The sequence below is a fragment of the Dermacentor andersoni genome, chromosome 10, assembly GCF_023375885.2.
Source record: "Dermacentor andersoni chromosome 10, qqDerAnde1_hic_scaffold, whole genome shotgun sequence".
Taxonomy (NCBI): Eukaryota; Metazoa; Arthropoda; class Arachnida; order Ixodida; family Ixodidae; genus Dermacentor; species Dermacentor andersoni.
In genome coordinates this window covers 140,447,415-140,474,361 of record NC_092823.1, presented here as the reverse complement: position 1 = coordinate 140,474,361, position 26,947 = coordinate 140,447,415, and the positions used below count along the sequence as shown (strand labels likewise).

Genomic DNA, 26,947 nt, shown 5'->3' with positions numbered 1-26,947 from the left:
AAAACCATACCCTGATTTCCATCAGTAAATGCTGATTGAAGCTGAAACAGTTCTTTGAGCACTTTCCAATTACCACATGCCCACACGCATGCATGCACACACACACACGCACGCACGCATGCGCACACGCACGCACGCACATGCGCACGCGCACACGCACACGCACACACAGGATGCCCCCAGTAACTTTAGGCATATGCAAATGCCATGCTGCTGGACAGAACCAGACTAATATCATTTGCCATCGCTTGGAGATACTCAGATTATTCTTTTCATTCTGCCAAATTACACAATCAGTCATAATTCAACTTGTAAAATATTACAATTAGATAAAAAGTGTCGATGAGAAAACTGTAGAGCAACACAAAAGCTCCCAATACAGCTTTCTGTTGCTGAATACGTGCTACATAAGAGTGCTTTTCCCAGCGTGAAAGAAGCAAGCGAATACACGCAAAGTGCCTCCACCACTGCATTCATTGCCCGCTTTCATTCATGGTGTTGCAGCCAGGAATACTGCTGCTGTGACAGCTGACAGAACAGAATTGAGCGGCCAGTCGCGTGGCAATATTGCGTGTATTTGCGGGCTTCTTTCACGCTAGGAAAAACACTTGTGTAGTGCGAATGGTGCAGAAAGCTCTATTGTGAGTTTTTCATGTTCCTCAAATTATAATATTTCAAAAGTTAATTAAGATTAATTATGTCATTAGGCGGAATTTAAAAAAATCTGAGTATCTCCAAGCAACGGCAACCAACATTACCTTTGTTCTTGCCAGCTACGTGATACACCCTGTGTGTGTGTGTGTGTGTGTGTGTGTGTGTACGTGTGCGTGCGTGCATGCATGCGTGGGTGTGTGTGCGCGCGCGCATGCGTGCACCAGTGGAGCATTGATAGAACCACAGCACATGACACAGAAATTGTTCAAAGAATAGAAGCACGCAGGAAAAAAATAACAGAAATTTACTGACATTAGCACACAGGCACACAGAAGTCAATTTATACATTTTTCTCCGTAAAAAAAGGAAAAAAGCGAAAGAGAGCAAACAAAAACGTGAGTACAAACTTTAAAAATTGACACGTACCAGCAGTGGCATAAAAAACGAAGTAGTTTATGAGCACAAGCACGCGTATGTTTAGTGGCGTCAGGAATACCAACACGTGCATTGGCTCATATCAAAGTAAATGAAGACAACCGTGGATGCAAACTTTTGCAAACATACAGTGGTGCTATTAGCCCCGAGAACGACCTAGAGGGGCACTGCGAGCAGCGCTCGCGTGATGTCAGGGCACAGACTCGCGCCTGTCGTTTGCTGCAGTTCGGGCAGTGCCCAGGCGCCTTCTGCAGTGTTTCCGTTTGTTCCCTCTCGTTCTCTATGCTTGTATACTTATGATGGGCCTCTCAAATATATCTTTTACGAAGTCTTTGTTCGCGAAAATGTAATCAACGAGCTTATTTTCTAGACAATATATTTCTCAAGGGCAACGCTATAGTGCCACTCACCCGCCGTGGTTGCTCAGTGGTATTGGGCTGCTGAGTACGAAGTCGCGAGATCGAATCCCGGCCACAGCGGCCGCATTTCGATGGAGGGGAAAACACCCGTGTACTTAGATTTAGGTGCACGTTAAAGAACCCCAGGTGGTCGAAATTTCCGGAGTCCTCCACTACGGCGTGCCTCATAATCAGAAAGTGGTTTTGGCCCGTAAAACCTCATGTTTTATAGTGCCACTCGAGGGAGCTCAGACCAACCCATTACGGCTTTTTCATGTGCGGATCTACACTTTGCAGCGGTAGCTCACGTGAATAATAATAGCATAGACGAAAAATCACAGCACATAAGAATCCAGTTAGGATTCCATACCCACCATATGGTGCAACATGCTTGTCACAATCAAACGCTGGCTATATATGACTTGTACAACATTTATCTTGATTTTAACCCACTAAAACATGTTTGCTGACGATGAGTAGTTCATGGTATAATATCGAATTGTTCTATTTCTTTGCAGAAATGCTCGGCAGTAACACGAGGACTTAACACTGTAGTTTGGATTCTGCCAGCACCACTTGCGTTTTTAACTGCTTCTCAAAAGGCCGTTCTACACCGGTTAAACTTAAGTGGGGGTAATTTGAAGCAAAGCTGATTGAGGCTTACAGCTCTTTGCAGCACACGGAAATGAATGTACCAATATTTATTCCCTTTCCATGCTACACGTTCAGCTCACTTGAGCAATTTACTGGTGCTTCTTGCTTGAGAAACAGACATGATGAACCTCTTTGGAGAACTGACACAGGTTGCTCGGGCCAAATATTTGAGTGAAATATGCCTCTTGTTCCGTTTCAGTGCAACCAGCAAGAAGCCGAAGCCTCATTCATTAGTAGCATGGCACCTATTGAAGATATCATTGTTCCACAGTGGAGGTCAAAAGTCAAGTGAATTCGTGTGAGGCTTGTGGTGTCTTCTTTATGAGGTGGGTATGCGAGGTTTTCTTGTACGTACTGATGCAGCGAATAGTTTTCAGTTTGTTTAATTAAACAATGCAGGATCGAGAAATGGTGAGGCAGAACGTGTTTCAATTTTCCATTTCAAGGAAGCCTAAGCTGCGCTGTAGTGCCTCGAGTAGGCTATAGGCACGGTAATTGGCGCTCTAAAGAGCTACTTCATGGTTTTAATTGGAAGTTGTAGTGAACGGCTTGGTTTGGCGAACAATGCGTGCCTCGCCGTAACGACAGTCAGCCGCTTCCGTTGTGGGAGGGGTGTGCCATGTCGTCGATAAAAGCTAACGAGGGCCACTATGACACATTTCATCGCTTGCAGTTGATTGGTTCTCGATCTTAACTACGAAATTTTCTTTCCTGTGATTGTTGTTATGGTATTCGTTAAGCATATATATACAATACATGATGCACTGTCATGTTAACAGCCAATGCGTTTCTGGGTGCCTGTTTCAGAGAACGGTGAAAGTAGTACCAAACCTTTTCACAAAAAATGCAAGCCTAACTCTTCCTTTTAGGCCTTAATACAGTTGCCACATTTGACTAAAACTCACCAGAGTAATAAGAATCATGATGAAAGCTTCCCTCTAACACGATTTTATAATGTTGACACCAAATATCAAGGTTTCCTTCCATGTAAAATGCGATGTCTCTCACAGCTAAGCACTAAGAGAATGTTAAGTGTTTAGAGGCTCATATACATAACTTCGGGTGTTGAGCATGCAGACATTCTTTTAAAGCAACATTTATGCACAGACACGGTGCATATATGCATCGCAGGAGCAGTAGACCCCTTCAGCGCTACATAGCTTGTGATACACAATTCGCAAATTTTCTCGATTTACGCGGTTTTGAAGAAGAAACTGCAGTTCAAGCATGGCAGCAGAAATAATTCGAAATATTCCTCTGTAAGTATGGCTCGAGCCACCAATACCCCAAGCATGACGAAGGGAACGAGTGCGCACGGCAGCCGAGCGAGCCGGAGCGAGCGGCGTCCTGGCCGTGACGTCACTCGCAAGAGGGCACCACTCTAAATTCTTGCCGCTAATAGCAGGAGTGCAAATTTGCGAGTACATACAGTGGCATGATGGGAAAAAAATAAAATAAAGAAAAGCAAATCAGGTCGGCAGCTTGTGAGTAACCTACACGTCAACAGGCACAAATTCAGTCATCTCCACAAGGGAGGAAAGACGAAAGCCATAGCCAATAGAATGTAGGGAGGGGTGTCATGCGAGGTGTTGTAGCTGCCAAAAGAGTTTCTTTTGTTCTTCACTGCAACTTTTATGTGACCTTGAAGATAGCCAATACAACCCCACCTGGTTGTTTATAGGACACCTGCACTGTGACCTCCACTGACCTCTGACTTGAACGAACTGTGTTCCATTGCCGCCTTTGCACAAGTGGTATCCTTTGTGCCTGTGGCCAAGCTGTTCTTTTTTATATGACGTGAATGCATGTGTGAAGATGAAAACAAAATATAAATGAAAAATTGTATGACAAGGTGAACTAATAAACATGAACATGACAGCAGGGCGAGAAGGATTCCAAATAAATGTTGTGGAAACATACATATTTCATAAACGTGCCATATGTCATATATGACTGTTTAGGAAATGCATAAGGCAACCACGAAAATTATTTAATGGCGCACCAAACTGACGTTTTGGCTGCACAATCAAATGCCAAAATAAAAGAAAAATAAGGCACCATGGCCGCTAGAAATGCGCATGCACACATTTTGACATCTTACCGACCAAAAGTGACAGGGATAAATGTCTACCTAAAAAAAATATTAAGGGGCCATGAAACTTGCGATGATTACGTGGGTAAACACGATGCACCTTTCAACTAGGAGACCACCTACTAGAAATCGCGTTTCAAAACTTCAATGGGCGTCAGAACACAACATTTGGTTTGCTGCGACGGTTTGGAATGCTACAGGTCACGCAGGCACTGAACTTTTCACTGCACACAGTCGGGGAAATAAGGCTCGCTCATTGTTTGCTGGTAATCCTATCATTCAACCAGTGTCCCAAAGAATAAGGCAAGGACAGTATTCTGCCAAACGCATCGTACCTCACCGCGTGGGTATAGCAAGTTTGCAGATATCTTCGTATGAGCCTAGCAAATAGAAGGAGGCGAGGGCAAGTTCTGTGTACACTACAAGAACACTTCAATGGCCACCTGTGAGCAAAAGTGAGCACCCAAGAAATTTCTGGACTCTTACTTTATCTGCAATTCTCCTTGGCACAACGGCACAATAGGCTAAACTGCTGGCTAAATGGCATGCACTCATGATCTACCGTGCAAGGTGCTTTTTTTTTCTTTTTTTTCTTTTTCCTAGCAGCCACAATGGGTGAGCTCTCCTTGGACTGCATCGATGGCGTGGCTGCAGGCATGCGTGCTTGAAGGAATGTGGGAGAGGCACGACTAAGCTGAGCCAAATGCTCAAATCTGGAAAAAAAATCTATTCGTGTTTTGCCCACTTTGTAAAGTTTAGTGGCGCCACAGTTAACAAATATTGGAACTGACACAAAACAGCTTGATATTTTTTTGCACAGATGGTGCCACCAGCAAAAAAACGCCTGCGAGATTCATTATTTTTTGTAAATTTTTTGTTTCAAGCACTGCTTAGTAAAACTAGTGAGTGCTAGTAGTTACAAGACATTCTATGGCTCTACTAATGTGCAACGCTTGCTGTGAATTAGCATGTAGACGAAAAAGAATGTCAATTTGCACGGACCTGGCCAGCAGAAAAATTAGCTACATTCACTGCTCCCTTGTAGATTCCTTTATCAACATAAGACAATTTTCACTTCATAGAATCACACAGAAGAGCTTGCTTCTTGATTATTGAAAATTTCAGTTTCAGCTTGAATAGTTTTGCATATTCCTTGTTAACGCGCGACCAAGTATAGCCATAAATTGCTAATTTGAAGTAATAACTCATGAACTGTTCATCAGAGCAGAAAACCACTTCACATAGATGATAAGTGCACTGTAGCACAGAAAACCATTAAATACTGTTGCTCTGCATTGAAAAGAAAAAAAGATATTCATTCATAAACTTTTGTTCTTCTGCCCATTTTTATTAGCGCCTATATAAATTTCTAATTGTTTATCATAATATCTCTTCATAGAAACCTTGTATACCATTTAATTTAAATACAGCAAACTTCATTATGTTATGTTGAACAGTTTGGCAGAAACGCAGTACGAAGGAGGCCAGTACAGCAAAAATACCATTTCTTACTCACACTGTTTTGACTGCCACCAGGTAACGCTTCAGGCTAGGCGATAATACTAGGTGTCATTGGAAAGCGCAGAAAGTAAGCTTTCTAATGCAATGTAATTCACATCTATTCAATGAGCGAAGAAAGCGCAGTGCGTCCGCAAGCAATGACTGAAATGTAGAGCATGTGCCACCGGAGTGGGACTGTCACCTTAAAAGTCTGAAAGCCGCTTTTAGAAATGCAGGTGAACCTGGCAACAAAACAATGCACTGTAGTTGTTGCAAAATTGTCCGCCTTTTTAACACTGTCAAGGAATGGGGTGGCCAATCGGGCATTGCGCTGACAATATTCAGATGCCAATAATAGCAGTTGACCCCTGCGTAAAACTCTGTGTACACACAGAACTACTGGGTCGTCCCATCTGGCGTTCAGTTCAATGCCAATCTACTTGTACCACAGCCTTGGTGTATGCACTGCGAGTGTTATATGAAACATACCCATAGCGTTACAGGGGAGTTTCATGACCAGAAAAAAACTATTGAAAGACAGTACTAAAACTTAGGTTTCCAGAACATAGATAAAAGCTCTGCCAATTGTGTCTGTAGTGTCATCATATCACGCAATGACGCCTTCAGCAACATGACACAGTTTTCATTGTTTCAGCAATGAAAATGTTACCTCAATGTGTTCACAAAACCTTGAAGTTGCCTTTCGAAGGACAGCACTTACACATCTTTTTCATTTTTGTGTTATCTAGTGTTTTAGAATTTCTGTGTCCCATTCCATCAGCTTGCCCATTATAGGTGTGCATAGGGGCACAAAGGCTGCTCTAGTCACTTTGTAGACCATGGTGAGGAATCACACCCATCTGCTCACTTTTCACGAAGCATTTATTTTCAGGTAGAGTGGCAAGTCATGGCTAGATTCCCGTTTGAGGAACTGTTTCTGTACATTGGCATCACCTAAGCTGCATTTGTTTTCACCTGCATCATCTTATGTGGGAACCCATGCATTAGGTCAAGATCTTTCCTCTGTGCTGTATGATGCAAAACCATTATCAATTCATACAGGCACATCTGCCAACGCATGCGCAGTTATGCTAGACTACAGCCAGTAGAAAATCAGTTTATCTAAACAACACCAGGGATGGAAACGGCCATGGAAGCTTTGTAGCAGCTCTGGGAGCAGCGAATTTTGCACTTTGGAGCAGGTTTGGAGCATGAATTGTCCATTTTGGAGCAGTAAACACACATTTTGGAGCAGCTTGGTAAAGACCAACATGAGTGAAACAGGCATACAAAGAAAAGGTGTTCTTTATTTGACTTCGCAGAATACTAATGGGGATTATCTCCAATATAATAACGGCAGGTTACAGGAACAGGCAGGTTTCAGGACGGGATACTCTACAATGGATCACATCCATATCATATATTAGGTAATCGAGAAATCTGCAGAGTACTATCAGCCTCTCTCTACTGCTTTGATAGATTACGAAAAGGCATTCGATTCAGTAGAGATACCAGCAGTCATAGAGGCATTGCGTAATCAAGGAGTACAGGTCGCTTATGGAAATACCTTGGAAAATATCTACAGAGATTCCACAGCCACCTTAATTCTACACAAGTAGGAAGATACCTATAAAGAAAGGGGTCAGGCAAGGAGACACAATCTCTCCAATGCTATTGACTGCGTGCTTGGAAGAAGTATTCAAGCTATTAAACTGGGAAGGCTTAGGAGTAAGGATCAACTGTGAATATCTCGGCAACCTTCGGTTTGTTCTATTGTTCTATTCAGCATTGTTCTATTCAGCAACATTGTTCTATTCAGCAACACTGCGGACTATTTACAACAAATGATTAAGAACCTTAACAGGGAAAGTGTAAGAGTGGGGTTGAAGATTAATAAGCAGAAGACAAAGATAATGATGAATAACCGGGCAGGGGAACAGGTGTTCAGCATCGCCAGTCAGCCTCTAGAGTCTGTGAAGGAGTATGTTTACCTCGATCAATTAACCACAGGGAACCCAGATCATGAGAAGGAAATTCATAGAATAAAAATGGGTTGGATCACATACGACAGACATTGTGAGCTCCTGACTGGAAGCTTACTGTTATCATTGAAAAGGCAGGTATACAATCAGTGCATTTTACTGGTGCTGACATATGGCGCAGAGACTTGGAGACTGACAAACAAGCTTGAGAACAAGTTAAGGACCGCGCAAAGAGCAATGGTATGAAGAATGCTAGGCATAACTTTAAGACACAGAAAGAGAGCGGTTTGGATCAGAGAACAAACGGGTATTAGACGATATTCTAATAGACATCAAGAGAAAAATATGGTGCTGGGCAGGTCATATAATGCGCAGATTAGACAACCATGGACCATTCGGGTGACAGAATGGGTACCAAGAGAATAGAAGCGCAGTAGAGGACGGCAGAAAACTAGGTGGTGCGACGAAATTTGCAGATGCTATTTGGAATCAGTTGGCGCAGGACAGAGGTAATTGGAGATTACAGGGAGAGGCCTTCATCCTGCAGTGGGCATAAAATAGGCTGATAATGATGATGATTATTAGGTTACGGCAGATCAGTTCTGCGAAGCCTGCAAGGTGAGCAAAATTCATGAGAGGGAAAAGTTGTCATCCACATGACTGTAGCATGGAGCTACAAGGAAACTCGTACAGGTTTCTCAGAAAGCACCATAACATTACATACCGGATATGCAACCAGATGTTGCCAAGACAAAATAACCAAGAGCTTTCCGTGAACAGTACCCACTCTACGCTTATAAGCTTGTGTTATGCTAGTTGAGTGTTTTTTTTTTTCACAATGGACAAGAAACTAATATTCAATTTGAATAAACTAACATTTATTATCTAGTAAGGTGCCAATGCGAAAATTATGCAACACATCAGAAATGAGCAATAACAACATATGTAGCAACCTAGGTCTTGTGTGATCCTTTCTTCCGAAGAAAAAAAAAAAAAAAAAAAGTTCCTGCGAGCGTTTTCCAATCCATGTGACGCCTCCTCGCACCTGTAATATAAGTGGTCTCAGACATAAACGTCGTAATCAGTGCATAGTGTGTAACGGTTCACAAAGCAAACTTTCACAACATTGCGCTACTTCACATGTAATAGCGCCAAAAACTGATGCGGTGAAAAAAAGGTGCAGCCGCTTGTTCTGAGTGCCACTGTTTGACGAGGTTTGCATAAAGATTGATGCAAACATTGGTGCACAGAAGCGTTGTCATGGTCACAGCACTTCATTTTTTCTTTGTTTTTTTTTATTTATTTATTTCACAGGTTTTCTTTCTCATTAAAGACAGCCTTTGCGAATCCTAGGTTGCTTTAAATGCTGTTATCGATAATTTGTCAGCGTCATCCACAACTTTTTCATTGACTTCTCATCGATAAGCTAAATTTCTAAATTCAGTTAATTAAACGTATTCATGCACAATGAACGAGAAATAGCTCCAAGATATTTTTGAAAACAGCAAAGGGATAAGAAATGTTCACTGGCATTACAATCTGTGTCGTCGGCCAATATTTTGAATGAGCTAGATTATTCTGGCTTATTCGGGGTTTTGCCACAGGCGCCATAAAGCCATTGTAAAATGGCAACTGATATTCCTTGCCCCGAACGATGGTTTATTAAAAATTTTGGACTCGATCTGTGCAAGCCGCGTTGTGAACATCATTGCCACAATGCAATTTCAGACATTTGCATTTAATTATGACAAGTTGGCTGCTGAGGTTGACTAAATATGAAACATTACATCGTTGGCTTTCATTCTACAACAGCACGGGCCTGATATTGTGTGGTGTATGACCAGGAATAAAATAGTGTAGCCTGAATGCAAATTCAAGTGACAACTGCGGTTGCCATTGGATATTTCCGACCAAGAAGTTTCATGAAAGCAAGCAGGTCGTTGTCAACGTGCCGCACTATGGTCTCGGTAACTGGACGTGGTGCACATGCGAAATATATTAAGGTGAAGGCCTTAAGTGGCTCACTGCAATGGCTCATAGCTGAAAAAAGTGGCGCCTAGTCCAGTGAAGCAAAAAATATCATCAGGAATGGCTCAAACCCCCGTAAGCAAGCAAACATGCAATTCCTGAATATGGATGAAGAAACGAAAGAAGGAAAGTAGAATGAACGTAAGAAGGAACCAAAGAAGATTTATGTAGTGCATTAGGAACACGTGCTCGCATGTGTCGTTGAAGAGGTCAACCTACAGCCCCTGTGATTTCATAACTTAATGCATTACCACATGTGCAGCAGGCATTCGCCTTCACATGTTACAGAAGTGTAACATGCTGCCGAACTTTTTAGACGCACGACGTTTTAGTCACACGCACGACGTTCGCTCATTAATCCACGCAGATGTACCAGTAGGGCACAATACTGAGTGCTAAAAGTACGAAACTGATAAGCTACACAGTGAGCAGACTGTATGACCTTATTCATTCAGCGTGGCTTTGCTTCCCGACCGCCCCATGAAATGAGTGTCAGCTCAAATAATCTTTAGCTGGCCCACATATATCCAAATGCATAAAACTTTTATAAAGCATCCGTAATGCATCATCTAGCACAAAACAGTTTTAATTTTTCTTGTGGCCTACTTACCATTACCTATGCTACCAAACACACTCACATTCCAATGATGTCGATGCTGAAATAAATTGCTTGGGCTTGGATTGCAGAGCTAAGTGCCAGCCAAAGCATGTCTATGGGCTGTGTGAACATTGAACAAGCAATTTTGCTAAATTTGCCAACTTCATTCGAAATTAGTGTTTTGGCGCAGGTTGGCACAAGATGGCGCAATCGGTGCAGCATTTCCATCCCTGAATACATTTTGTTCCCTGAATTCTAAAAAAAAAAAAAAGTACAATGACACGGTGCAGCCACATACCAAAAGTGTTAACCTCTATAAAATACTGAAGCTGTCACATAAATGCACAAGACAACTTCACTACCAAGTGGTAATGGGAAATTCCGAAGATAACATATGACGCAGCTCCCACTCTATTGGAGATCACCTTAAGAAATGGCACGCTTTCAGAATGCAGTTTGACTTTGCAGCCATTTTTTGGTAATCATTATTGCCATAAGAGATTCAAGAAGACGCAGCTATGCTCTAACCTTGATTAAATGTGCTAACTCTGGTGCTGCTTAAGATACTTAATTTTACCAAGGTAATGCACACGGAGATGGTAATTTTGCAGGCAGTCAAGAGGTTAAAGTGAGTGTCTCTCCCATGCAAAACATACGCCAAACTGTTGGAGAATCGCCGGCGGTGGTGGTGAGGAACAGGGGCGCCCCCCTTCAATGGGCCACGGCTGCAGAAAAGATGAGCAGATGAAATTTTCAATTAGCGTATGTTGCCACTTGCAATTCGATGCCCTGCATGTGATCAATGAGAATGCTCTTTCAGCAACAAGACCATACATAATACAATTTCATGCTGAGTAGCAGTAACCTTGAAATGGCATTGTATGAAGCAGACTTGCACCTTGCGCAATATAAAGAGAAAAGCCCGGATGCCACGTTAACATGCCCTGCTAAACACTAGACTGAAAGGAATATCTACAAATTCTGGAGTGTTTATTCCATGCATAGCAATGTTCTTTATTTTCAACATTGTCCCCGTGGGACGTCCTGTAGATTATTTAGTCCCTCATGGGCTTGTTTTCGCGAAGGACTTTCTTCTTCGCTACCTGGAGCACCTGGATGCCTTGGAGAAGGATGTCGGCAAGCTAAGCATAAAGCAAGCACAGCTGACAGACATGCAGTTTTCTCGTGCAAGCAGGGGAAGTATGTGGCAAGATGCTTGTCGTGATCACATCCCAACGTTTCTTCTGAATTTCTCAAGCTGAAATGCTGCTGCAGCAACCTTCCCACATTTTTTTAAAAGGCGCCTCTTGGGGTCACCAAAGCGATGCCTCGGTGGAGCTCTATGTCACTTGCCGCCTGTGACCCCTCTTTTCAGTTGTTATAGCAGTGCCATACTTGAATGCCGACAGCCGCGGCTCGTTAACAACACGCGATCGGAGCAGGCAGGATGCAGAGTTAAACGTTTAAACGAGTCAACACACTCAGAAGCTGGATGGAAGAAGGTGATGGGAAGAACTGGCCTTCCCGCCATTATAGTTTTCTCGAAACAGCTACGCCATCCCCCCCTTTTTTCATGCAGCCCAGTTATAATATCATCAGTTATAACAATGAAATTTTCATGGCACTTGAATATTGTTAAAGGTGGGTTCGTCTGTACATATCAAGGCATCTAATAAACATTGCAATTCATTCCTGCAAACCATGCTGAGAGTAGTGTGAAGAGCCGGAATAATGGACCAATTCTGACTTTTCTTCTTTTCATGTGGCAGTGATATGAGCGCTACTCCAAGCCTATGCTATCAGCAGGATCAGCTGGTTGAGAGCGGAGGCTACCAAAGGAATCTCCCTATAGCAGCTCTATTCACTTTCCAGTTCACAGAACCTTTAGCTTGTTAAACAAGTCTCTGCTATATCTTGTTTAAACATTACACAGAATCATTTCTAAGTATAACTTTGTAGAAAGAAGTCACCTTGCTTTTATAGGTTTTGAAAAACATGAATTATATTTGAATCCAAATCCATGACACCACTCTGCATACATCATAATGTATACATGCTGGAAAGCATGCAACTTTGGCCGATGTTGTAGCGGCTGACACATCTTGCTTCCCTTTGTCATAATGGCATGAGTTCAATCTTCAAAGGGACCAGAAAGTTTACTTTTCTCTGCAGAAAGATGAATGCGTGACTTGCGTTATACTTTGGAATCTTAGTGGACTAGCTTTTGCTGGACTGTGGATTTCACTTCTGAAACCATGCACAATGTTGCAAAGAAATAATGAAATTCTACATAACATCAATTATGTATGATTTATAAACCTCAATGCAGGGCAAGCAATGATGGAAGTGGCCTCCTAGTAGGTGGTCTCCTAGTTGAAAGGTGCATTGTGTTTACCCACATAATCATCACAAGTTTCGTGGCCCCTTAATATTTTTTTAGACATTTATTCCTGTCACTTTTGGTCGGTAAGATGCCAGAATGTGTATGCGCATTCCTAGCTGCCAGTTTGGAATTGTCCATTTTAAAGAAGCTTAGGAAACCTCAAGATGAGTGAATTACAGGCAGATGAAAAAGTAGTATTGTTTATTTGACTTTGGAAGGCACTAATAATTTACGGCAAATCTGGCCCCGTATTATGAAACGTTCGCCTTCCACGAAACTATCGCCTTGGCCACGCCTCCACCAATGGCACACGTTTATTGGCGGTTTTAGCAAAACCGGAAAATAAACAGCGCCACCTAGTAGTTCCAGCCTACATAATTTTAACGTCATGGTGTCGATGGACGCTATCGACATATATTGAATAAACGAACACATCTTTTGGCATCTTTTGCCATTCGGTTGGTGGTGGAGTGCAGTAGAGATAAGACAGGTGGTAGTTTATAGTAGCCTTTTTTGGTGGCGTCCTACGCGCAATTGTTTCGCGGTGATATTTGTTGATTAATTTAAAATAAAACATTTCACAGTTCCTTATTCAATTTATTTTACCTAAAGCGTCCGTAACCAGCCGTAGTCAGTGCACAGAACCCGTACTGCTGTCACTACACTCGAAAACCACACACTCGAGCTGCTCTTCACTCGCACGGTGCGCTTACTCATGCGATGTGAAGCGTTCAACAGCACGTGTTGGTAGTGCACACTGACGTCACGGGTAAGCAGTCGCTTGATTTATTGAACGCGACTATCGCAGCGGCGAAATCATAGTGGAAGGCAAACGTTTCGAAATACGGCCCCAGTTCTGCACAAGACCGCAAGGTTGAGGAAGGTTCATGAAAGGCGCAAATCGTCATCCACACAACTGTAGCACGAAAGTACGAAGGAAATTAGTAAGCATTCTTTTGAAACCCCTATTAAGTTGCATACTGGATGCGCCAAATAAATTTGGCCAAGAAAAAAATAACCAAGAGGTTTACGCAAACAGCACCCACTGTATGTGTTGTTGATGCTTGTTGAGCTTTCTTTCTTTCTTTTTCTTTTTTTGGTTGTACACAAGCAACTAATAAACTTACTTAGCTAACTTAATTATTCAATGAAATGCCAATGCAAAGGTTGTGGAGGATGCCGAGAAATGACCGTTAAGAGCATATAAAGCAACCTCTAGACCCGTATGTTGTTCTTTTGTCCAGACAATAAAAGCCTGTGATTTTAGAAACATTCCATGTGACAATGCAGTTCCGGTTGCCATTGGATATTTATGGATGAGAAATTTCACATAAGCCAGCAGGTCATTTGGTGAGCCCCACTATCATTAAGGTAACTGCAAGTGATGCACACACAAAATAGATTTGAAACATCACACACATGACTTTCACCATTGATCGATACAGATTCACCAATAGGGTGCACAAGCAAGTGACAAAATGCCTAAAGAAACTGATGAGGTACAACTTATTCAATCAGCTGAGGGCACGGTTTTCCTTCAAGAACTGACCCACAATATGAGCACCAGTTCTAATCATTTTTAGCTGGTAAGCACAGAACACAAATGTGCAAGACTTGTGCAGTAGACTTAATTTATTAATTCAACACCAGTTAATTAGATCCCGACTGAAGCCAGCCCCCATGCATTTATATGGGCCCAAAGTTAGGTCATTTCGATCCTAAAATAGTCCTCCACCAGATAATTCGAACTTGGCCAGCCACACGCATGCACCAGACTTCTATGGTGACCCCAACAGTGACCCCTTAGTGGCAGCATCTGTTACGGCAGAGCTTAGTGGAGAGTGAATTTGTTGAACACACGTCATGTCCAGTCAGAAACACTCGTTTTTTGACCTGCCCTAGAAAGATTCTCCAGCTATAACAGTAGCTCACAATGTGTGAATACAGTTCTAACTCATGGTTTTCTTTCATGTTAAGGAAAATTGTGTTGAACACTGCCTGCCCATCAGATACAAAACCAAAACCACCTTTGCAGCATTCGTGTGCTTTACTGCATAACATGAGTGTACTGCAGCAAAGCTGACTAAAAACGGTGCAGCAAAGCTGACTTCAGAAAACCAGCCGCCATTGTTCCACACATATTAGACTCTTCGCCAATTTTATTTCTGCATTTTGTTTACTTCGAGTCACTGAATAATTTGACCAATTTCATCAGTCCCTCCAGGTTCGGATTATTGGAAGTTGACTATATAAAATATTCATAATGCATTGTATAGCACGAAATGGTTTTTGTTTTCTAGCACCCAATTACAATGTGCCACCAAACACACCCACACTCCAAAGATGCCGATGCTGAAACGGATTGCTTAAGCTTTGTTTCCAGCACTAAACACTAGCCAATGCATGACTATGGCTGCGTGTGTAGTCGCCACTGAACATGCACATTTCGCTAAATTTGGTGACTTCATTCGAAATCAGTGTTTTGGCGCAGGATGGCAAAGCTTGATGGTTTGGCACAAAATGGTGTAATTGGCACAGCCCTTCCATTCCTGGGTGTTCTTCTTTTTCGTTGAAAAATAATAAAAAAGTTCCCCACAGCTTATTAGCAGTCTATGGAGCAATTCTGATTGTCCTGTGGCCTCTGTTTGTCAGCAAAAAAGTAATACAGAGGATGCACCACCATTTCTGTTGTTGCTGTTGTGAACTTTAAAAACTTTGTGAAGAAGTCAGCAGTGAATCAAATAGAATACTTTTTGAGGTTTTCAAATACTGAACAGTTATTTTTACAATTAGTATAAAAGAATCTTCAAATCTTCACATACTAGTACTCATAACGTTAGCAAGTTTGTGTCATTACACTACACTTATAAAACATTATACTTCAAAGCACTACTTCATCGTTTTAGATTCACAGCCCAGGGATACAAAGATAAATTTCAGAAAGCTCGGCCAGGAGATCGTGAAACAGGGAAGCAGTTAGCCATAAGGAGCTCGATCTACTTTCAGAACTGGATTGAGATGGCTGATGTTCCTATAACGTTTGGTGGTCTTCGAGATCATGCTACAGCTGAGCAGTTCTTATGTTGCTGTCATCCGAAGCTTGCCATCTTGCTCAAGGAGAAGGAATGCAAAATCTTTGCATCCCTTTTGGACTCCATAGACCACTTTCTGGAAGCCCAGGGTATTACCAATATTGGAAGAGTCACAGAGGAAGCCAAGGATATGAATAAACCTAGTACCACAGAGCAAACAATACCCAAGTTGCTTCCTTTGTCACCATAAAGGACATAGTGTCCCTGATTGTTGTAGCGTGCCAAAATAGTATCTAAACTGCAAGGCATGTGGGTGGCTTGGATACAAAGCGGTCAACTGCAAAAATCAAAATAAAGAGAAGTCTATATAGCCATGGTATACCTGCCAAAAAATCAGGATTTACCCTCTATAGCCACGTTTATAGAAAAGACGTGTGCTGTGGTTGAATACCCCAAGACGTGCGAGAAGCCACCCATGTTCTTAGTTGACAGCACGCCAGTTGTCTAACGACAGGTGCTTGGACAACTAGTGCATATATTGAGAAACGTGGGCAGAAACACAGCCATCATACGGCGTCATGTGGTACCCAATCAATGTCTGACTGGGAAAACTAAGAGAGTTGTGCTTTTGGATGGGAATGCCAAGGAATTGCCTAAAGCAAACATTCAAACACACACCTTACTTTGTTGGGGACAGACATGCTTTATGCATGAGTAATCCCCTGTACGACCTTGTGCTCGGCAATATTCTTGAAGGCAACAAGGCACAGGAGCCACAACCTGCCTGGGAGTACCATGACGTGCCTTCCAGAACAAATGATTCTAACAAATTGCCAGCATGTAGGAAGAAGTCAATCTTGATTTCTGCCGTCGCCCGGACAAAGAGAAAAACAAGTACTATGATGACAGCCTCACTAATTGGTTCTTTTGCAGTTACTCAAGCCCAGCTAGCCTTAAGATTTGCTTTAGTAAGGTTCACAAGCAGTTTCACTCTAAGGACACTATGTACGATTTTTCTAAAGAGGCGGGTTTACTGCATCGCCATTACCATCTTTCTACGGGAAGAAATTTTAAACAAGTAGTCATGCCAAGCACATTTCGACAACATATTTTGAAAGTTGCTCACAAAATCACCATGGCTGGTCACGAAGGCGTTCGACGGGCTACAATTGTATCCTCGGAGATTTCTAGCCAGGGATGCAAGAGGATGCGAAGCAATTTGTGAAGTCGGAGTCACTCATCATCATCATCATAATTATCATCACCATCATTTTATTATTCCCTTAAGGGTCCCTTCAGGGACATTAAATAAGGGGGGGGGGGGGGGAGACAGCGATGGGAAAGTGCCATACATCAGCTCAAAAAAAGCAAACAAAGGTAACAGAAAAATAAATAATAAACTGTGTAGAAAACATCAGGTAAAACAGAACGATGAAAATATCTCAAACTGAGTAGCAATAAATTAAAAGAAAACTGTACACATAAATGTGAAAACACTAAACAAAAGTGGCAAAAAAGAAGAGAAGGAAATATAGGTGATGACACAAGCAAGTTGGATTGCTGGGAGAGGAAACGTGAGGAAAAGTGGCTATATTGAATTCAAATGGTCCGATAGTAACTGCCTAAATTTGGAGGGATTTGACTCTGAAACCACGGCTTCGGGAAGATTGTTCCATTCTTCTATGGCGATGGGGAGGAAGGATTTGTTGAAGGCATTGGAAGAACGATGCAAATGCTGTATGCTAAGGGAGTTAAACAAACGGTGAGATGAGTATAACGGAGCATGTAATAAGTTCTCACGCAGTGCAGGAAAGTTAAATAATTTATGAAAAAGACAGAGCATTGCAAGTTTCCGGCGGAGTGCTAGGGGTTCGAGTCCGAGAGACAATTTCATGTCAGTAACGCTATGCCAAGGTGAGTACAGGGAAGTTATGAAGCGGGCTGCCCGGTTCTGAATGGCTTCGAGCGACTGAATCAAGTAAACCTGGTGAGGGTTCCATATGGCTGAGGCATACCCTATTTTTAGAGCGGACGTATGTTTCGTATGCTAGCGGCCTGATGGATGGAGGGGACATAGCCAGCGATCTTCGGATGAAACCAAATGTTCTGGAAGTGCTAGCACAAAGTTTCGTGGCATGGTCCACCCAAGTTAACTCGTTAGTTACTTCGACTCCCAGGTAACTGTATGAGTTTGGTAATGACAGCGCCGTGGAGTTCAGCGAGTACGGGAAGAGGGTAGTGAGATGTGCATGCATTTACATTTCGAAATATAAAGCTGCATAAGCCAGTCAGAACACCATTTCTCGATTTTGTTTAGGTCGTCTTGTAATGATTCCTAGTCGGTATTATCGGAGATGCGGCGATAAATGACGCAATCGTCCGCAAAAAGAGGGATGGATGACGAAATCCCAGATGGCAGGTCGTTGATGAAAATTAGGAAGAAAGGCGGAGCAAGAACGGAACCCTGGGGAACTCCAGAGATAACTTCAGTAGTTTCAGACGCATGACTGGTGATGACAGCGAACTGTGAGCGGTTAGTTAAAAAGCAGCGAATCAAAGATAAGAAGGTCGAGTGATAAGCATGCAAGTTTACACAATAGACGTCGATGAGGAACGCGGTCAAATGCTTTTGAAAAATCTAAGTAGATGAAGTCTGTTTGGAATGAAGAATCTAAATTAAGGTGAAGATCGGTTGTAAATTCAAAAAGTTGGCTTTCGCACGAGAAGCCTGCCCTGAAACGATCATCATCATCAGCCTGGTTACGCCCACTGCAGGGCAAAGGCCTCTCCCATACTTCAACAACCCTGGTCATGTACTAATTGTGGCCATGTTGTCCCTGCAAACTTCTTAATTTCATCCGCCCACCTAACTTTCTGCCGCCCCCTGCAACGCTTCCCTTCCCTTGGAATCCAGTCCGTAACCCTTAATGACCATCGGTTATCTTCCCTCCTCATTACATGTCCTGCCCATGCCCATTTCTTTTTCTTGATTTCAACTAAGATGTCATTAACTCGCGTTTGTTCTCTCACCCAATCTGCTCTTTTCTTATCCCTTAACGTTACACCTATCATTCTTCTATCCATAGCTCGTTGCGTCGTCCTCAATTTGAGTAGAACCCTTTTTGTAAGCCTCCAGGTTTCTGCCCCGTAGGTGAGTACTGGTAAGACACAGCTATTATACACTTGCTGTTTGGGACACAATGCACAATGCTGTTTGGGAAAGAATTGTGATCGAGGTGATTGGCAATATGGGAGTAGAGTATATGTTCGAAGAGCTTGCATGAGATCCATGTTAATGAAATGGGACAATAATTAGAGGGGCCAGTACGGTCGCTGCTCTTAAAAATTGGCACAACCTTGCTTGATTTCCAGTCATCCGGAATTTGACTGGTATTGAGGGACTGGGCGAAGATGAGTTGCAGGATTTGGCTTGTGAAATGTTTCGTGCCTTTAAGTATTTTAGAAGGAATGTTATCAGGTCCGGGTGAAGTGAACAACTTGAGGTTATCGATGAGCTTTGAAATTCCCTCAAATGTGATGGTTACGGGTGGCATTGGAATAAAATCTAGGCTCAGTAAAGTAATGCTCTTATCCACTGGCTCATGGGTGAAAACTGAGGTGAAGTAGGAATTCATCGCGTATGATCGCTCGTAAAGCGGAATGTCTGTGCCGTCTTGTCTTTTTAAGGATATGTTATGGGACTGTTCTTGTTGGGCATTAGCAAATTACAAAATTTGTTGGGGTTAACGCGCAATATTTCTAGAAGATTGTGACTGTAGAATTTTCTTTTGGATGACTGCAATAACAACACTTCGATATGTTTCTGTAGATGTATAAATAAAATTTCATGTTTTCGAGATTCTAAGATTATTTTGGCATCTTTATTTGGCCCATTATCATATGTCCGGTCTTCAATTGATTTTGTTATTAAGGAACCTGGATGATTAGCGTTTCTTTCAGGTTGCGTGAAGTAAGAAGTGTCCAAATTTAATTATAAGAACTACAATAAATAACACTGATTTGTCAGAAGCCACTGGTACAGAACAAGAACAAGCCCGCGAAGTACGAACAAAGCATATATCGACAAGCTCTCACCCAAAATTATTTCAAATGAGGCCACCTTTGACTTGAACTGAGTGTAGAAAACACACAATTTACTCTCTTCATTGATTCGGGGCCATTCTTCGTTTAGAACTCTGATCTCTGAAGAAGCTCTTTCAAAATCTACATTTAAAATTGGCAATTGGGCAAGGTGAAGGGCTATAGAAGCTAATCCTGGCATTTTAATCAATTGTGAGCGTCAAAAGACAATTGGTCCTCGCTTTATAAGTGCTGCATAATTCATGTACTCCCTAAACATTGTTTCCATAACTTCGATCTCCTCACTGGCCCTGGCTACAAGTTTGAAAATGTTCTTATACGTTGAAAAATAGACATTTAAGAACAGTACTGACCTTTTTTTGTTAAAAACGGAATTTCTAAAAAGTAAGTGTTTTTTCAGATTAAATAGAAAACACCACCTCCCAGGTGTACATAGAGAAAAAGGGAAATATACGTCACGGGGATGGCAATTTGGTTAAGAGACGTCTATTATTTCACTAGTGGACTAAAAAAGAAACAGTTTGTATAATTTATCTAGCCTTCCACCTGCCCTGCACCCCCCCCCCCTCGCCATTGAGACCCCCCCCCTTCATTGGATGCCTGGGGAAACACTTGTTTGGATCTTGGACGCCATGGTTGACCATGCATAGTGCCTACAGCCATCAACAGATGGTAACCAAAAATTAAAAACTGAAGTTCAAAAGATACAAATACTCTTTCTCTCTGAGTAAAAGAAGTCCTGGAGTGTCAAAAGATATAAATACTATTTCTTTCTGAGACAAAGAAGCCCCAGTTTAGTTCGAACAGCAAAGCATTGATAAGGGACAGCAATGTATCAGACTACAGTCAATGACCGATTTTTCGGACCCTCTAGGGAACGTAAAAATGTCCGAAAATTCAGGCAGTCCGAAAAAATGAATGCATGCAAAAAAAACGCACCCTTTTTATTTTTTTATCAGATCTAGAAGTAAAGGGCGAAGTAACAGGCTTCCGAAACCCTGCCACAGCATCAGTGAAGTGGCTATAAAAAGAGGCGTTCAAAAACTCTGTATGCAGCCAACTGCCGGTTTATTATGTACATGTGCATCGTCGGGCAGCCGGTGTTATTGCTGCAGTGGCTTGAAGAACTTGTTGATAGTTGTTTTGACGGCGTTCCGGTTGCATGCGATCATATTCACCTCGATCTGAGTAAGGATCATGTCAGCACTGTACACCGATGAAAGAGTCAACAGTGCTCGCGTCAACTCGGCGCTTGTAGGTGGCGCAGGCATTGGCTACTCATTTTCAACATCGGAGTCTTCTGAATCCCCCACAACCCGACGGATTATTTCCTCGTCAGTCAGTTCTGCGCGGAAGTCAAGCTCGTTGTCAGCGTCAACAAACTGTTCAAAAGTTATTTCCGTGGCTATGGAAACCCTAACAGAGCGGAGGTCGTTGATCACGTCGTCCGACGGTACTGCTTTCCGCGCTTCGATGCCATCGGCGAGGACGACGAAAATGGAGTGGGCGCCATCGAAGGCAAGAGAAATCCTCAAGATGCGAACAGTGGAGTTCACTGACGAGCGTCGAAGCACCTAGGCCTAGCGTTGCAGAGCACACTTGACACAACAGACAACCACACACCACGCTAGCCAAAACGTGGCTTGCGCAAACAAACAAACAAAATGGCGCCACTCCGGAAACTCCGCCGGAGGCGGAAGTGCGGCGATGAACATAGCCAGCGTGGCCAGACCAAATCGGTGTGTGACGACTAGATTCGGCTAGTTGTGGTTCAAAGCGGTGATATGCTTCGGCTGCAAGTGGATTTCCTTCTCAAGGCGCTGCGCGAGGAGCCAAAAGACCTTCCGTCCGCCAAAAAGTCAGGAAAATTGGACGGTGGGGGGTTCGAGCGTCCGAAACTTCAGATGTCCTTATACATTGATTCTATAGGGCTCGTGGCGGTGCCGCAAAGATGTCCGAAATATCAGGCATGTCCGAAAATTTGGGCGTCCGAAAATTCAGTCGTTGACTGTACTACGCATAGTAAGGTTCATAGTTTTATCAGCCCTACAAATTACAGTATGAATGAATGTGTATTGTTTAATGGCTGAAGGACCAGGTATGGCCAAGGGTGCCAGGCCAGTGTAAGTGGCTTGCAATGGAGTGATGGATTCTGAGATGTAGATGAGACACAGCTGTAAAGAGGCCTGAAAATAGTCGCTGTACAGTGCGTAAAAACTACATGCAATAAGATTATGGCAATGACTAGTGAAGTTTACTAAGATCATGATAAATGCAATGCAAAAGAATGATATGATAAACAAAATATGTCAGATACAAAATTGGCAAGAAGCACTACTGCCTAAACAGAGCGTTTGAAACACAAGGGCCTGGCGGTACGTACATGCTATACAAAACTACTGTTGCAGCGGAACCTTCGGGAGCGAGGATGCGCTGCGAATTTATAGGGCTAATAACATGCAAGACAGGATAGTTTCTGAAACCTAGGGCTGCTTTCGGGTTAAAACGGTGCTTCACTAAGAAACATAATGGGATGGAGAGGGACATGAAAGCGGTATGCTAGAAGAAAATGTTTCTTTTTATCTGTTTCAGCTTCCTGACACTCCAGGAGGACGTGGAGGATGGTCAGCCTCTCACCATATCTACCACAGGTTGGTGGTGCACCACCAGTTGGTAAAAAAGTGTGCATCATCATCATCATCATCATCATCATCATCATCATCATCACCATTATCATCATCATCATCATCCTATTTTATGTCCACTGCAGGACGAAGGCCTCTCCCTACGATTTCCTATTACCCCTGTCCTGCGCCAACCGATTCCAACTAGCACCCGCAAATTTCCTAATTTCGTCGCACTACCTAGTCTTCTGTCGTCCTCTAGTGCGCTTCCCTTCTCTTGGTACCCATTCTGTCACCCTAATGGTCCAACGGTTATCTAATCTGCACATTACATGACTTGCCCAGCGCCATTTTTTTCTCTTAGTGTCAATTAAAATATCGTCTATACCGGTTTGTTCTCTGATCTAAACCACTCTCTGTCTCTTAAAGTTTATGCCTAGCATTCTTAATTTCATATGTGCACCATATGTGTGTCCCATTCTGAGCTGAAAGAATAGGACATCAGCTCGGCGTGTTTTCGTTGCGGAGCACCAGAAACCTAACTGTGGCTTAATCAAGTGAAGCTTATTATTTAGAACTGAGGTTGAACAGCGCGAATAAGGCAAGGACACGAGGAAACAAATACCACATACCACATTTGTTTCAGCATTCCACAAGCGTTTACAGTGGCTTTGCAGCTTCTTTTGCAAAAAATGTTACAAATCTGTTGCAGGGATGGCAGCTGTAGGATTAGTAGCGTGCTATGTAACTGATGTGGCCATTGGTCTGTTAGCATATTACCCTCGATGCCTCTATAGCCAGGCACCCAGCACATAATGACATGCTGGTTAGATATATATGCTCTACACAAAACGGAATAGAGATCAATGAGTACAGGATTTTTGCGCTTGTAGAGTGACTTCACAACTTTCACAATGCTTTGGGAGTCTGTAAATATGATTGCTTTTTGAAGTTTTGATTTCCTCATATGCTTCACTGCCATCAATAGTGCATAGGCGTCAGTTGTGAAGATACTCATTTATGGGTGCAATATACCGCATCCTGAGAAGGATGGACCGACGGCAGCATAAGACACCGATGGCAGCATAAGACACCCCGGTGATTTAAAAGCGTCTATGTAAATCTCTGTCCACAAGTACTTAGAGCACGAGTACTTAGACTGAAGTTCCAGGAAATGCATTCTAATATGTGCCTCTGGCGCATGTTTAGTGACCTTTACAAATGATTTGTCACACTCTATAAGCTGCCACTGCCACTATGGCAACAGTTTCGCTGGAGCCCTAAGACAATATTCAAGCACTGGAACACTCATTTCCTCATTATTTTATTTTATTTATTTATTTATTTATTGGATACTGCCAACTGCCTCTTGGCAGTCCAGGCACGAGTGAGTGAGTACAAAGTCAGCACTGCAAGTCAAAATAACAAGAACATGGGTTACAAGGAACCATGAAAAAAAAAATGCTTAAATATACAGATTATTGCGTCGGGAAAGGCAGCGTGTACAAAATTACAAAAATATGAAAATGGTGATTCTAAAACGAACACGCTTCATTGCAAAGATTGCACGGCAGACACAAATGATTCAACCACGGACATACAAGCGACTTCTTCCGGTAGAGCATTCCACTCTGCTATAGTTCGAGGGAAAAACGAGAAGCGATAAGCAGTAGTTTTAGTCTGTGGCATCACAATCGTTTTGCTGTGCTTGCATCTGTTTTCTCTTGTTTTATTAAAATTGATGTAGATGTCGGGATCCATTTCTGTTTGTTTATTAATGATATTAAACAAAGTTTGTAGGCGATGCAGTCTGCGCCGAAATTCTAGCGATGGGAGGCCAGACCGTGTTCCGAGATCAGTGATCGAGACTCGTCTACTATAAATATTAAAAATAAATCTAAGGGCTTTCTTCTGCACGCTTTCGATGTTGTTGACACCAGACTTTGTGTGGGGATCCCACACAGCATCGGCATATTCAAGCAGTGGTCCAATGAGTGTTGTGTAGGCAGCGAGTTTAGTCCTACTAGTGCAATGTTTGAGCCGGTGTTTAATTAGCCATAGCTTCCTTAGCGACGCCGAAACAACGTATTGGACATGAGCGTTCCAGGTTAACTTCGAGTCAATGACTACACCCAGATACTTATATTTGTCAACCGTCTTAATTGCTACATTATTGATTTTATATGTACAAATTGATGGTGCTTTTTTTCTTGTAATCATCATTTGAGTACATCTTGAGGCATTTAAGTTCATACGCCAGGACTGACACCAATTATTGATTGCATTAAGGCAATCCTGTATAGCAGTCTGATCATGGGGTGATTGAATGTTGTGGTACACAATACAATCATCAGCGAAGAACCGACATCGTACCGGGGAATCAAAGGACAAGTCATTCAGATAAATCAAAAAGAGAAGAGGTCCAAGTACCGAACCTTGCGGTACACCGGAAAGTACGGGAGCAGGTGAAGAAAATTAGTTTCCTATACGGACATATTGTGTTCGATTAGTTAAATAAGAGTCAAGCCAGCGAAAAATTTGTTCATTTTTCAGCGCACATTGTAGCTTGAGCTTTAGTCTTTGGTGACAAACACGGTCAAATGCTTTCTGAAAATCAAGGAAAAGCACATCTATTTGCCCGCCGCAGTCCAGCGCTGCCATGACTTCATTGGTAATATGTAGAAGCTGAGTAACTGTAGATAGGCCATGCCGAAATCCATGCTGTTTTTCCGAAAAGAAACTATTCTTTTCCAGAAAGCTGCTCAAGTGCTTAAAAACGAAGTGCTCCATCACCTTACTAGCGGTGCAGAGAAGCGATACGGGTCTGTAATTAGTAATATTGAGTTTATCTCCGGACTTATGAATGGGAATTATGTTTGCTGCTTTCCAATCGTTAGGAAGGACACCTTGCTTTAGACTTTATGATACTTTGCGCACCACTCCACATATCTAAAAAGAAAATTATTTGGTATGTCATCAGGACCAGCAGATTTCTTTATATCTATGTTTAATAGGGACGAAAGAATACCTTCTTCGGAAACAAAAAGGTCCGGAAGTTTGCAGCCAGAAACTGAAAATTCTAGACTATCGTCTTCAGTACCGTGTAGAAATACCGAAGCAAAGTACTCGTTGAACGCTTCCGCAATATTCTGCTTATCACTGGTCTCAGTATCATTCAATCTAATTTTGGTGACTGGGTTCTTTTTCTCGGTTATGTGCATCCAAAACTTTCTTGGGGCGTTAGATAAAAAATTGTGTAGTTTAACATTGAAAAAATGGTACTTTGAGTCTTTTATTTTTTTCCTAAGTTCGGGACGCATTGACGGTAGCACAGAACGATCGACACAACTATTGGGGCGTGACAGGTGTTTTAAGTGGCGCTTTAGCTGCAGTATGTCACGAGTGATCCAAGGGTTATTGCGGGCCATTCTCTTGCGTTTTGTTGGAATGTACCTGTGCATACATTCCCGCACTGCGTACTTAAGATGCAACCATAAATCATTGACACTGGTTACACCTTGATTTGATTTTTGAAGAAAAGTGTCGAAATCTTGCTCTAAGTAGTCTAGTACACTTTCATCAGCCACTCTCCCGAAATCCAAGACTTCTTGGTCTGGACAATGGATAATTTTTTGCTGTAGATTGCTTTTAAGCCGAATCGCTTCATGATCTGATATGCCTGGTAAAACTTCTACAGTAAATCCTGTTTCACTGACTGCTTCAGAGATAAGAACAAGGTCGAGGATAGTTCTTGAGCTTGAAGTAACACGTGTAGGTGTTCCTACTACTTGTTTTAGATTAAAAGAAAACGCCAAATCGAGCAGCACTTCAGCATGCTGACAAGAATGCCGAGCACAGAGATCGTCCCAGTTTATCATTGGTAGATTAAAGTCTCCGCATAAGATGATATGAGCATAGTGTTTACTGTGGACATAAAGAAAATCATGCAGCGATACCAAAATTGAGATATCTGCATTCGGAGGCCTGTATACTACACCAATAAGAACCTTACATTTGAAAGACGGCACTACAATCCAAACCATTTCAGCAGAAGTATTGTGCGGAATGGATGTGAATGGGATGCCATTTTTTATTATGGTCATGACACCACCCCCTCTCGAGCCATGGTCGTGGCGAATCATGTTGTACGAGCTGGGTATTATGTCAGAATCAGGGATAGCATCATGAAACCATGTTTCTGTTAGAAGCGTGATGTCAGGATTGTAACTAAGAAGTAGGCTTTCAAGGTCATCAGACTTGTTCACAACGCTCCGGGCGTTAACATTTAAAACAGTTAGCGGACTGAAGACGTGGGGTAACTAACAAATGAGATTTAGTTTTACTTTCGTGCTGTTTTTGACTGGAATTAGACCGGCTATGTCAATTTGCTGCTGATGGAACTGCCCTGTCCAATACCTCGTCCCATCTGAATGTATTGCCATTTATTCTAACCTTGTCGAAGGATA

The 26,947-nt window shown here is 42.4% G+C and overlaps 1 protein-coding gene across 5 annotated transcripts in view; it reads right to left on the bottom strand.

Annotated features, from left to right (window-relative positions):
• Patr-1 (Protein associated with topo II related - 1) overlaps window positions 1-26,947 on the bottom strand; it is a 246,701-nt gene that overhangs the window by 185,653 nt on the left and 34,101 nt on the right. For 4 of the 5 annotated variants that reach the window (XM_055078308.2, XM_072285096.1, XM_055078309.2 and 1 more), the window contains exon 5: window positions 10,998-11,066. The exons of the other annotated variant lie outside the window; for it this stretch is intronic. In XM_055078308.2, the coding sequence (XP_054934283.2) occupies window positions 10,998-11,066 (69 nt within the window). The remainder of the gene's footprint in view (window positions 1-10,997; window positions 11,067-26,947) is intronic. 5 annotated transcript variants of the gene reach the window in all.